Source organism: Sceloporus occidentalis, unplaced genomic scaffold (assembly GCF_023333645.1).
Source record: "Sceloporus occidentalis isolate IW3139 unplaced genomic scaffold, rSceOcc1.0.p SCAF_4, whole genome shotgun sequence".
Lineage (NCBI taxonomy): Eukaryota > Metazoa > Chordata > Lepidosauria > Squamata > Phrynosomatidae > Sceloporus > Sceloporus occidentalis.
Window position 1 is genome coordinate 189,729,646 of NW_028316984.1, and position 14,047 is coordinate 189,743,692.

Genomic DNA, 14,047 nt, shown 5'->3' on the forward strand with positions numbered 1-14,047 from the left:
CCATGCTATCTCTAGAACTCTTCTCCAGCAATATACTATACAACAGTGTATTGTACAGTACATTATTGGTATTCGTCTTTCTCATACTATTCCATCACCACTTCATGGTGCGGCAGTGACTCTGGTTTCTCAAGGATATGGCAACAGAGCAGAAGCTCGAGCAAATCCAATTATATCTGATAAGATTTTGAGTACAATCCCAGAAATGGGCTGTATAGCTCTTTTGAGTACAATCCCAGAAATGGGCTGTATAGCTCTTGTCTAAGGACCAGTTTAGCAAAGCATAGGAAGACTGAGCAACAGGATGGCCAGCAGATAACAAGTTGGCCACAGCAACTCTGCATGAAATAGCTGCAATCTGTACCAATGGAGGAACTACCCACGCCAACAAAATCACAGATCTTCAAGGTATTTGAGGTACTGTTGTTGTTGCTTCTTTAATCCTTATGTTATTATTCATCTGAACCCTTGCTCTTGCTCAGAATGGAAATACATTGTGTTGCTTTGATCAAGCCAGGGATAGTTACCTGGAGCATCAGTTCACAGTCCTCCCTGCCAACAAATATCATCTCCCGAGGGAGCCGGTGGCGAATGCCCGCACTGCTCACCAGGAACCATGATGTCACACTCATTTTGGCGTTTGGCACTTCAACTTTTCACCATCCTAAATAAGAGAAAGAGAAAAATCCCAATGAGCTAGTAAACAAAACCAAAATTAAACTGAATTAAAACAAAATAAGATGTTTGCTGAAACCCATGTGCACTAAAAGGCAGGCATGTAGTCAAATTAACAGTCCATTTTGTTCTGTGACTGCAAAGGAAATGAGATTATTTGAGCTTGCTGTGTGGGGTGGTGGCTAGTGGGGGGGTCACAATTGGGCCCTGGCCCCCTAGCAGTCGCCTACCCCTATCTACATGAAGGGTAGGCAAAGAATGGCCCTGGAATGCATGTGCCCTCCAAAGTTCTTTCCGTGGTTCTCAAACCACACAGACTCTCCAGACTGTTCTTATTCTACTAAATGCTCTTTAATAACAACTGCTGTTGTGGTTGTTATTTTCTTACCCACCTCAACCTATGGATTGAAGTGAGGAACATCAAATTAAAATACGGCAACAAATAAGACACATGGTGGTAGGATTCAAAGGCCTAGTCATGTCAGTCTGGAAAATCAGTAAGCAAAGGGATCTTATAGATGCAAACTGCAGGAAAAGAGATTCCAGCTCAACATTAGGAGGAACTTCCTGACAGTAAGGGCTGTTCGACAGTGGAACAAACTCCCTCGGAAAGTGGTGGAGTCTCCATTCTTGGAGCTCTTTAAATAGATGCTGGATGGCCATCTGTCAGGGATGCTTTGATTGAGAGTTCCTGTATGTCGGGGGTTGAACTGTATGGCCCTTGTGGTCTCTTCTAACTCTACGATTCTATGATTCTATGATTTGAAACTAACTGAAAGAGACACGTTGCTAGCATGAGCTTTCGTAAGCTTGAGCCTAATTCCTCAGATGCATGTGGTGGAGTGGGACAGACATATATAGCCATCTGTGTGTGAAAATGTCCATAGAAATGCAAAACTTTGTGGGTGTGGAGATGAGGTAACAAAATCAGTTTTAACAATGATCACTGGGGGACAAGGCTATATGTTATGTGTTATAAATGGTTTCCTGGCATGCTAAACACATTCTAACACTAGCTAACCCTCCAGCCTCGTGGGGACTCTTATGGCCAGTTCATCGCACCTGCTTTTTGGTTCCCACACTGCATCCCAATACTCATTCATACGGTTATCTACAAACTTGGGCTTTAGGCAACATCCTTGCCTTGTCCTCCAATGTCCTTATCCTTGCCTTGTCACCTCATCTCTTGTTCCACTCCAACACATGCATCTGAGGTAGGCTCAAGTCTACGAAAGTTTATGCTACCAACTTCTATCTTTCAGTTAGTCTTACAGGTGCTACAAGATCCCTTTGCAAATAGACACATAATATAGTTAAAAACACAACCACAACAGTTAAAAAGCATAACATTAGTTTAAAAGCATATATATTAAAACAATCAATTCATGATTTAAAAATTCATGATTTAGAAACCATCAGGACAGGCTTGCTGGAAGAGACTGGTCTTCAATGATGTTTTAAACTCAGATACTGTGTGCAGTTGTCGATTCTTTTCTTCAGGTCTTTTTACAGTTCCCTAGCACTGAGCCAGGGCAGTTCAAGAGTACTCAAACTAGATTATTTCTGCAGTGTGTTTTGGACCTCTGTCTACTTTATCAGATGCAGTAGGGTCTACAAAAACCTATGCTACAAACCTCTCACTCATTTACTCTCTACTATTTAACATGCTACAAGATGCTACAGACTAACAGTACTATTTCTTTGAATATGAACCCAAATTTGTGGGTTTTGTCACCTCATAAAGCATCCCAGAGCAGAAAACTGGCCCCCAGAACCATCCCATTTACCCACCTCTGAGCAACACTATCTAGCAGTGACTCTTCAGGACTTTCAAAAGCCAAGAAGTCCTTCCCATACCCATTTGGAAATACCAAACATCTTGGAACTGAACTTGGAACCTTCTCTCCTACAGCACTAACAGCCCCCTCAGTTGATAAGTTCATCAAGTGTATATACAAGGGGAGCAGAAAGTATAGCTGCCTATGTAATTTCCATTTGTATGATATGCAAAGCTTAATGTGAGCTAAAGCTCACTAGAAACAAGGCCTGGAACTAGGACTGCCCGACTGTAGACTGCAGGGCGCAGGAGAGTGAATTCAGCAGGTGTTGCTCATCACAAAACCAGGTAACAACCAACACCCGCTGAAATTCCCTCTTTTGCACAACTATTAAATGGACAGGAACCTGCTTCAGTTTTCTGTCTAGAAATCATACCTGGAACATGCTATGAACCCCAAAAATTCAGCTGTCAAATAGACCACCCAATCTAAAGAGCAGTGTCTCTTGATCAAACCGATCTTTCAAAATTCTGTGACTTTCCATTCAGTACAAAGCACATAAGAAGTCCAGCACAAAAGTAAACGATTTCTTATAGGAGAGGGAGATGCAATGTCACTCTGTGTAGAATGGACATACACACATTGTCATTGCGTTCACAGATATAGGTAAATCTAATCATACAGTACTAGTCATAACAGGCTAGTCTGGACAAAAGCAATCTGAGATAAGATCAAAAAGGACTCCTTTCCTAGTATCTGTCAGTGTTACACTTGAGGATCCATCACTCTCTAATATTTATTTATGAAAGCATTTCACCATGCTTTTCTGTCTCCAAACAAGTTTTTTCCAAACTAATTAAACATCAAATAACAAAAAACAAAACTGAAGCCAGAAAATCAAAAGGAACCATTTAAAATCATCAGGCATACACTAAAACCCAAGTGGGAAAAGAATTTTTTTTTTTTACTTTGCAGCTAAACAAGGATGGAGCTAGTCTCAACCCCAAAAAGGTAATTCAGGGCCCGTATAGACAGGCCAAAATAAAGCTGCTTCCGGTCACTTTGGAGGTATGCTGTTTAAATGATGCATGCGTTCTAAGAGGCCAGAAGCCACACCAAAGCCACACTGCAGTCCTAAGGACAGGGTCACAGCTTTGTCACAGCTTCTGGCCTCTTAGGATGCATGCATCATTTAAACAGCATACCTCCAAAGTGACCCGAAGCAGCTTTATTTTGGCCTGTCTGTATGGGGCCTTAGTTTCCAAACCCAGGGTGTTGCTACAGAAAAGACTCTGTCTTGCTAACAGTAGAGCCTCTGTTGTGAAAGGACTGCAAAGATGATTTCAGAATATGGGTACGTTCTTATGGTAGTCCTTCAGGTATTCTGGCCCTAAACTAGAACATGGAAGGCTGGTAATGCTTTTAGTTGCTCCATTGCTTTTGGCTACAGCATAACATAGAGAAACTGAGTGATTACTACTCTCTCCACCTGCTCTCTCTACAACATACCTGTTGTAAGAACACTTGACAAATGCCAGGGAGATTTTCAAGTTGTGACTCTCATTAGATGAGTTGTGCTGGTTACTTATCTCTTAACCCAGGGTTAGGAAACTTTTTTTCCCTTCTACATATTTTGGACTACACCTCCAACAATCCCTTACTGTTAGCTAATATTGGGAGGGTTTGATAACAGGTATAGGCCAAAAATTTCCACATCCCTTTCTTACTGTAATCTACCCTCAAAGCTGTTGTAAATACAAAATGTAGTCTGGCTTCCTCTTAGCTACTTTTGCATGTGTAAACTATCCACGAAGAGGCTAGACATTTTTGTCCAGTTGCTGTGGTTGTTGTCCTTGTTGTGTGCCTTCAAGTCATTTCTGGCTTATTACAACCCTAAGGTGATCCGATCATGAGATTTTCATGAAAAGATGTGTTCATAAGACGTTTGCCATCTCCTTCCCCTGAGGCTGAGAGCATGTGACTTGCCCAAAGTCACCCAATGGGTTTAATGGTTGAGCTGGAATTGAGCCCTGGTCTCCAGAAATGTTCTTGTTGGATATTATTTTAATTGTTGGAAGCCGCTTTGATTGTTTCTTACAAATAAGCGGGATATAAATAAAAGTTTTATTTTATTTTATGAATGAAGGATTGGATAGTAAACATGGATAGTCACATGCTCTCAGCCTCAGGGGAAACCTTCTCTGAACAAATCTTGCCAAGAAAACCTATGATAGGCCTCAGGGTCATCATAAGTCAGAACTACAAGTCACACAACAACAGCAACCAACAATAAAATAAGGGGCCCTTCCACACTGCAGATCTATAATACTTTGATTCCACTTTCACTGTCATGGTTTCATCCTGTGGAATCCTGTGAAATACAATGGCATAGTAAAATGGTGTACCTTATATAAACTGGAAAAATCAAGGTTTGCCCTTGGGGATTTATAAATATTTTAAGCATTTTCAAGCCATGGATGCTTGAATCTACAGATACGGAGGGCCAACTATATAATCTCTGTCTATGTTATGAGACTGCACAAATTTTGTAAAACATGCTGAATTTGGAATAACCCAGCTTTTCCATTTTATTGGGGGTTTTTAAGACAGTGGTAACTCACAAACAAAGATAACTTCATAAACCTGTAAAGAGGTATCTGAATCACAAACACTACTCAGACCCAAGTTCAAATGGCACAAAAGGAAGGATGGTGTTTCCATAGAAATGAACTTCTATTACCTCTGCTACAAACACAGCACACGAAAACAAAGCAAATAGCCAAAGAGGTATTATACCTGCTTACTAGGTGGAACTTGTTTATATGCTGCAAAAGTATAGGTATAAGGGAGAGGGACAGAGTTAGGGGACATTGCCTTCTCCAACAAGAACTTCCCTCAATGAAATTTTCCTTCATTCCAAAAATGTCTAGCATTGCAGTCACTTAAAACTTCAGCTGAGCTTTTAGAAATATAGTTGAGCCATCAAAAGAAAAGGGGCATGAGAACAAAGGTGAACAGGAACACAACAAACTTAGGAGCCCTAGCTATGACCAATTTTCAGTATTCTACTCTGCAAAGGTAGATATTTGAGAACTGAAGAACATTTTCATGGGGATAGGATAGGATAAGACATTGCTGAGGATGGCAATGGCAAACCCCCTCTGAAGAAAGGTGCCAAGCAAACCCCATGATAGATTTGCCTTAGGGTCACCATAAGTTGGAAATGACTTGAAAACATATCACCAGCACAAGCTCAGAATATCTATTTGAGAAAGCAATGCTCTTATTCCCTCTCCACACTTAGCTGTTATTGTTGTGTGCCTTCAAGTCATTTCCGACTCATGGTGACCCTAAGACAAACCTTTCATGGGGTTTTCTTGGCAGGTTTCTTCAGAGAGGGTCTGCCATGGCCATCTTCTGAGGCTGAGTGTGTGTGACTGGTGCAAGGTTCCCCAGCAGGTTACCATGGCCGAGCTGGGATACATGTTACATTTAGCTACCACCTCTGAGCAGCCAGGCAAATGGATACAGAACTGAAAGAAGTTAGCACCACGAGATGAATTGTGGTGCACTGCAGCAAGTTCAGAAACTTCAGATGGTTGAAAACATGGCAGCCAGATTGATTACTGTGACATCCAGGAGTGAGCATAATACAGTAGGCCCTTGGTATCCACTGGGGTTTGGTTCCAGAACCCTCTATGGATATCAAAATCCGTGGATGTTCAAGTCCCATTTAATACAATGGTCTAATAAAATGGTGTCCCTTATATAAAATGGCAAACTCAAGGTTTGCTTTTTGGAATGTTTATATTATTATTATTATTATTATTATTATTTTCAAGCCGTGGATGCTTGAACCTGTGGATAACCAGGACTAGTTGGTGACGATCAGCAAGGTAACTTTTTCTGTGGCCACTCCTAGACTGTGGAATGACCTGCTGGAAGAGATTTGTCAGCTGAGCACACTGTCTGAATTTAAAAGAGCATTAAAGACGAGTCTCATTTGGCAGGCTTATCCTGATGATTTTTAAATTGTGAATTTTTAATGATGAATTTTAAATGTGTCCACCTTGTTTGCCCTTTTAAAATGATGTGTGTTTTAACTAATGTCTTTTTAACTGATGTTGTCTGTTAATTGTTGTTACTCCCCACTTTGATCCATGGGCAGAAGTGGGAAGAAATTATTGTTGTTGTTTAAATGTCAGTATGTGTTGTACAGAAGTGAGTGCTACAATCCTAAACACACTTACACAGAAATCCTATTGAAATCCATGGGCCTTACATCTGAGAGTACAACTACATGACATGTTTGATATGGCTTTAACAACCATGGCTCCATCCTACAGAATCCTGGGATCTGGAGTTTCATAAAAGTCAACAGTGCACTGCAGCAGCTAAAAAGACCAATGCAATTTTAGGCTGCATCAATAGAAGCATAGTGTCTAGATCAAGGGAAGTAATAGTACCACTGTATTCTGCTTTGGTCAGACCCCACCTGGAATACTATGTCCAGTTCTGGGCTCCACAATTTAAAAAGGATCTTGAGAAACCAGAGCGTATCCAAAGGAGGGCGACCAAAATGGTGAAGGGTCTGTAAACCATGCCCTATGAGGAACGACTTAGGGAGCTGGGGATCTTTAGCCTGGAGAAGAGAAGGTTAAGAGGTGATATGATAGTCCTGTTTAAATATCTGAAGGGATATCATATTGAGGAGGAAGCAAGCTTATTTTCTGCTGCTCCAGAGACTAGGACCCGGAGCAATGGATGCAAACTACAGGAAAAGAGATTCCACCTCAACATTAGGAGGAACTTCCTGACAGTAAGAGCTGTTCCACAATGGAACACATTCCCTTGGGCTGTAATGTCTTCTCCTTCCTTGGAGGTCTTTAAACAGAGGCTGGATGGCCATCTGTCGGGGATTCTTTGATTGTGAATTCCTGCATGGCAGGGATTGGACTGGATGGCCCTTTCGGTCTCTTCCAACTCTATGATTCTAAGAGCCTTATAATTCTCTGCAACAGAGTTCTAGTTCACTCCCCTAAACCACATCAGCACAGCTCTTTAACAGAGAACACTAAGGTCCCCATGAAACCACAAATATCTACCTGAAGGGGAAAGTGGAAGTTTTAGAATCACTGATAACAGCAGCATGGTAGCTGAGGAAAGGAGGTGCTGGGTTCTGGAACAACAGGAGAGTCAAAGCTTTTGCTACCATCTGTCCACTGCCATTACAAGATGGTAAAAGTAACTTACAGACATGTAAGGAGCATAAATGAACTAATAGAAAGCACACAAATAGTACCAACTTCAGTGTTAAGTAAAATATGCCAACAAATATGGAAAACAAAACTGTGGCCAACAGACTGGAAATGTTCAATATTTATCCCCATCCACAAAAAAGGAGACACAAAAGACTGCAGCAACTATAGGACCATTGCATTAATAATGCTTAAAAATTCTGCAACACAGATTCCAATAATATATAGAGAGAAAAATTCCAGAGGTGCCAGCAGCATTCAGGAAAGGCAGTGGCACCAGAGACCACATAACAAACATATCATGGTTAATGGAAGGCACCAAGGAATTCCAAAAGAAAATCAGCATGTGCTTTATAAATTATATAGTCAAGCATTTGACTGCACAGACAATGTAAAGTTATAGAACACTCTTAAAGACACAGGAGTGCCACTACCTTTGACAGTCCTGATGAGAAATCTGTACTTAGGACAAAAGGCAACTGTTAGAACAAAATATGGATAAACAGAATGGTTCCCAATTGGCAGTCAGGCAAGGTTGCATTTTATCACCCTACTTGCTCAACTTGTATGCAAAAAATATGCAGAGTAGGTTTAGACTCAGAAGGAGGAGGAATAAAAAGAGGAGGAAGGAACATCAACCAACTAAAATATGCAGATTACACCATATTACTAGAAGAAAACATCATGGACTTGAAACTGTTACTAAGGAAGGTCAATGAAAAAAGTGCAAAGGCAGTCTTGTTACTGAACATAAAGAAAACAAAAATAATAACTGCAGAGGATCTACATAAATTCAAACTAGACAATAAGGAAATTGAAACAGTTAATGATTTCCTGTACCTTGGATCAAACATTGATCAGAAAGGAGACTGCAGTCAAGAAATAAAAAGAAGATGAATAATGGGAAGGGCAGCAATGAAAGAAGTAGACAAGATCCTAAAGAGTAAAGATATAGAATGAAGCACTAAAGTTAGACTCATCCAATCAATTGTATTCCCCATAACCTTGTAAGAGATGGGCAGTGAAGAAAGCAGATAAAAAGAAAATCAACTTATTTGAGATGTGGTGTTGGAAACGGGTGCTGAGGATATCATGGACGGCCAAAAAGATAAACAAATGGGTGTTTGAAGAGATCAAGCATGCTATCTCCCTGGAAACCAAGATGATCAAATTGACGCTGTCGTACTTCAGCCACATCATGAGAAGGCATGACTTGCTAGAAAAGACAATAATGCTAGGACAGGTAGAAGACAATAGAAGGAGAGGAAGAGTGCATGCAAGAGTGCATGCCAAAGCCACACTCCAGTCCCAAGGACTGGACCATAGCTTTGGAACAGCTTCTGGCCTCTTAGGATGCACGCATCATTTAAATATAGCATATCTCCAAAGTGACCTGAAGCCCTGCCAAAGCCACGCTCCAGTCCTAAGGACTGGACCATAGCTTTGGAACAGCTTCAGGCCTCTTAGGACACATGCACCATTTAAACAGCATACCTCCAAAGTGACACAAAGCCGCTTTATTTTGGCCTGTCTGTACGAACCCATAGTTTAGGGCTTCATCATGCCTTCATCTAACTCTGCTTGTAAGCAACCCTTTTTTAAAAATATATTTGTTTCCTTTAACTCCAGAAGTTCTTAAGGAAAGTACTATTCCCTTTTTGCCTTGGCCCATGTCTCGCTCCCTTACCCAACATGCAAATACTATGAAAATACTGAGCCACTTTACGGGGCTGTTGTAAGGATTACATAAATAAGATATGTGAAAAGCTTCAAAGGCTCCTGAAGTACTATATAAAAGCCAAGTATGACCAGGCTTGCCAGAGTGAAAACTGGAGAGAGCTCCTATACCTACAGTGGTTGTGTAGAAGGAATTTTAGCCTGTGTTGCTTGTGTGACAAGTAGGACAAGCAACACCAGCTGAAATTCCCTCTTGTGGTTGTTAATTGTTGCCAAATCAACTTATGGCAGCCCTATGAATGGGAGACCTGCAAGTCACCCTGTTAATTTATTTTATTTATTTACTTACTTTATCTATATGCCGGATTTTCTCCAGGCCAGGACCCACAGCAACTGTAATCAACAACTCTGCTCAGGTCTTGCAAAGTTTTCTGCATGTCTGCATGTGCCTTCGAGTCATCCTGTCAACTTACGGCGAAAAACAAGGTTTTTCTTAAGCAAGAGCTGGTTCTGCCAGTTCCTTCCTCCGAAATATAGCCTATGGCACCTGGTATTCAAATGGCCTCCCACCCAAGTACCAACCAGGGCTGGCCTTGCTTAGCTTCCAAAGTCAAGACTGGTGCCTATAGACCGGACACAAACATGGAATGCAGAGGAGCCCTTTCCAGTTTTCACGCTGGCAATGCTAACCATGACTGAACTCAGGCCTCATTCTTTCTTCCTTCTGACACTAGATTTTCCCTTGCCTTCCCTCCCCAAACCCGCCCTTTCTTTTCTGGCCTGCTCTTCAAATGCATGCAGCCATGCTGCATGGACATGTTGGCATCTGTTGCTAGGAGGAAGGGAATAAACATGCCATACAACCTCCTATTGGCGCACAATGCAGACACAAGTCAGAGCATTAATTGAAGCCTGCAGCTTCTTTTTCTTCTTTTTTATTTTATTCTTTTTTCCCCTTTTACAGCCATTTGGCTGCTGTATCTTAATCAGCTCTCTTAACCCTCGTCCACAGCTAATGCTCATTACGGCCATCTCTCCCAGAAGGAGGGGAAGTTTGAAAGCCAAACACACAGGCAGACACCAGGGAAGGAGGCCACCACAATCCAGCTGATTTCTTTTTGCATTCTATTTTTTGTTCTAGGCCTTCACACACAAAAAAGTGGAGGGAGAAAAAGAACAGAAGGAGGAGGAAAAAAGAAAAGATGGGTGAGAAGGGGAAGGGTGAAAGAGATGGGATTTGTTCAGTGAAAGCACATGATTTGGGGAAGGGGGGAAACCATCACAATAGAGAAGCAGGCAAAGAAAAACATGCTCAAGGATGGCTAAGGGCTGAGCTGCCCAGGGTGGCTGGCAGCCACCAGATGCCAGTTCAACTGGCTGAGCCAGGCAATGCCTCCCAGCTCTGCCATCATTGACAAAGCCAGCCGTCCACACCCTCCTGGGCAAAGAGACAAGACGGGTGGGGAAAAGCCAGAAGCTACCCCACCGTCCCTCAATTAAAAAACAAAAACAAACCAAGGTGCCATGACCGTGCTGCCTTGCTTTATTTCAGCAAGCATTTGGCAGGTGGGCAAAGGAAAGGGGGAGAGGAGAGAAAGAGAGATGCAGTGAGAGGGAGGGAAATGAAGTGGCTTCAGTCCTCTGGGAGAAAGAGGACTAGACTGGCGAGAGAGACCGGCTTTCTTTGTTTAGAAGTGGAGGAGCAGAACAGGAACCAAATGCCATGGTGGAGACCCTGGAAGAACACAAAAAGAGGGCACTGCACAGGTGCAAAGGTCATGATTATTTTGATGGCAACAGAAGGGCCACAGAGCCTGGGAGGGACTGGCGAGGGAAAGGGAAGCAAAAGAGGGAAGCCAAATATTCCTGGCAATTCTGACTAGAGTGGCTCTATTGAATGAACAGGATTTACACTAAAATACAACAACAACAATAATAATAATTACTGTATTTATTTATATCCTGCCTTCCTCCTGGTAATATCCCAAATCCCCTAAACAAGGATACCTTTATTTGGTCAGCTGAAATGCACAGAACGCACAATGTGCTGAAGAAAAGCATCCCTTGTTTTGTGGATTTGGGATGTTATTGTACTTTGGCTACTCCTGACTATGTGTCCAGGGTTTACACCAGAGTCAGTTCACCCTTCTGAGGCTCTACCCCAAAAGGATTCATGCCAAAATTACCACTCACGTTGCGGCCTTCCATAATTTTATTCCCCCCCCCCTTTCCCCCCAGCCTTTTATTTTATTTCCATCTCTCCCAACAGGGCAAAATAAAAGGACAGGCTTCCAGTTGCCACCCTCCAGATGCCGGGCTCACCCGCTCTGCCTGCACCCACTCAAAAAACAACAGCCCCACACCCTACCTGCATCCCAGCTGCAAAAAAAGGATGGGGGCCAGTGGATGGAAACAAGCCCTAGACATCTGACTACAATGAGGCCTTCCTCTCCAATCCAGGGCTGTTTAGGCCATCCTCGGCATACCTCCCTCCTTCATCCTGTACCTCTTTGTTGCTTTGCCCATCTCACCTGGCCTGGCCTCCAAGGATGTTGGTTGTTGCAGTACCATCTCTCCTTCCCGTTCATATCTCCCTTTCCCTTTTCCCCAGATCCCCCATAACTGCATCTCCTCCCTTCCCAATGTCTCTTCTTCCCCCCACACACACCTTTTTTGGGGGGTGGGTCTTGGCCAGTTTCTCCCCCACCTTAGACCCCCGACCCAATGAATGCCAAACCAGTGGCCTGGCCCTGCAGCCCAGATCCTGCACCAAAAGGTGAAGACACCTTCCTTCTACTCTGCAGTCTTTTCCCCCCAGGATCCCCCCTCACAAGAATAGCTGGCTGGTGCATCACCACCCCATCTGATCATCCTCCTTCTCCTGAAGAGAAAGGCCACAGGCCAAAGGCAGAAGGAGGCCCCAGGAGAGAGGATCAGCTGCTGCCGAGCTGAAGAGGTAGACCGGGACCCAGCAGAAGATGGACTGGAAGATGATGATGATGATGGTGGTGGGGGTGGTGGTGGTGGTTGGTCCTTCCCTTCGCCCTGGTCCCTGTGCCCCCCTCCCCAGCCTTTCTCCAAGGTGCCCAAGTGTCCTAAAAAAAAAGCATAAACGCACTCCAAATCTCTTGCTTCAAGCGTTTGGGGGGATTCCTCCTGGACTGGAGGTAGGAATGGCAAAAGGCAGAGCATTCCAGAGGAGGGGGGATAAGAAAATGTAGGGCCATTCCGGACATAAAAGACAAAAAGACGCTCCAATAAAGGGTCTTGGATCCTATTCAAAATGGAAGGCCTCTTGGGGATGGAGGACGCGTCCGGAAAAAGGAAGAGCCAGGCACCGCAAAGCCCAGAAAACCTGTACCCAAGCCAAACCTTTCACACCATTGGCATCAATGTCAGTCCTTGCTTCTGCTCAAAATGGAGGGAGGGCCTTGGAGGGAATGGGCAGAAGGTTGGAAAGGAGGGCGCCCTTACCTTGCCTTGCCGAGGCAGTGGAGGAGCCCAGCCAAGGGGGCTCAGGGGGGCTTTGCTTTGGCTACCACCAGTCCATGGCTCCTAGCCCTCCTCCTCTTCCTGGCCCAGCAGGTTCCCAATTCCAACGTCAGAGAGGCGGCTCCCTGCCTGGGCCCTTTCCTCCTCCTCCTCCTCCTCCTTCTCTTCCCAAGCCCTTGGCCAGGTTAGGGCAGGCAGCAGGTGACGCCGGCTGGGCGGGCGGCGGGGGAAGAAGCCCTCCCCGGCGCAGAGCGAGTGGTGGCCAACTGCAAGAACAGCAGCAGGAGCTGCATTGTGGCCGGCGCTTGGGAGGAAGGGCTTGGGCTCCTGGAGGAGGGACCAAGAGGGAAGAAGAAGAAGGAGGACCCGCCCCTTGAAGGAGGGAGGGGCGGCCCAAGAAGGGGCTCCTCCACAGGCAGCACCAGAAGGGCACTGGGGGGATTGGGAGCCAGCTTGGGGCCCAATGGCTCTGAGGCAACAGCAGCAGCAGCAACAACAACAACAAAGAAATGGCTCTTGTAAGTGAGCAAACCTCCCAACAAACAAGTGACTTGGAGGCACAAACAACAGCAAAGAGCTGACTCAGGAGACCAGGGTTTGAATCCTGGCTTGGCCCTTTGAGTGACCATGGGCAGGTCACACTCTCTCAGCTCTCAGGAAGATGGCCACAGGGGAGAAAAAAACCCTGAGGAAACTTGCCAAGTAAACCTCCATGATAGGTTTGTCATAAGTCAACATGAGAGTCAAAGGCTTTCATGGCCGGCATCCATAGTTTTTTGTGGGTTTTTCAGGCTTGGTGGCCATGTTCTAGAAGAGTTTCTTCCTGACGTTTCGCCAGCACCTGTGGCTGGCACACAACAACAACAACAAATAGGTGACTCCGGAGACCAGGGTTTAAATCTTGGTTCAGTCATGGAAACCCACTGGGTGACCTTGGGCGAGTCACACTCTCCCTGCCTCAGAGGATGGCCCTGGCAAACCCCTCTCAAGAAACCTGCCAAGTAAAGCTCCATGATAGGTTCACCACCTTAGCGTTATTATAAGTCAAAAATGACTTGGATGCACTGTGCACACAACAACAGCAACAACAAATAGATGACTCTGAAGACCAGGGTGACCAGATGCCCTGAGTCCAAAGTAAGACAAGGCAGTGGCATCAGTAGGGGG

The 14,047-nt window shown here is 44.2% G+C and overlaps 1 protein-coding gene across 3 annotated transcripts in view; it reads right to left on the minus strand.

The window, feature by feature from the left end:
• CEP170B (centrosomal protein 170B) overlaps positions 1–13,030 on the minus strand; it is a 121,538-nt gene extending 108,508 nt beyond the window's left edge. For 2 of the 3 annotated variants that reach the window (XM_089522661.1, XM_089522660.1), the window contains exons 1-2: positions 12,863–13,030; positions 528–664 (exon numbers count right to left, since the gene is read on the minus strand). In XM_089522661.1, the coding sequence (XP_089378787.1) occupies positions 528–632 (105 nt within the window). In that variant the 5' untranslated portion in view covers positions 633–664; positions 12,863–13,030. Of the gene's footprint in view, positions 1–527; positions 665–12,862 lie in introns of those variants that run through there. The other variant, XM_089522663.1, reaches the window with a different exon arrangement.
• Positions 13,031–14,047: the final 1,017 nt, after the last annotated feature.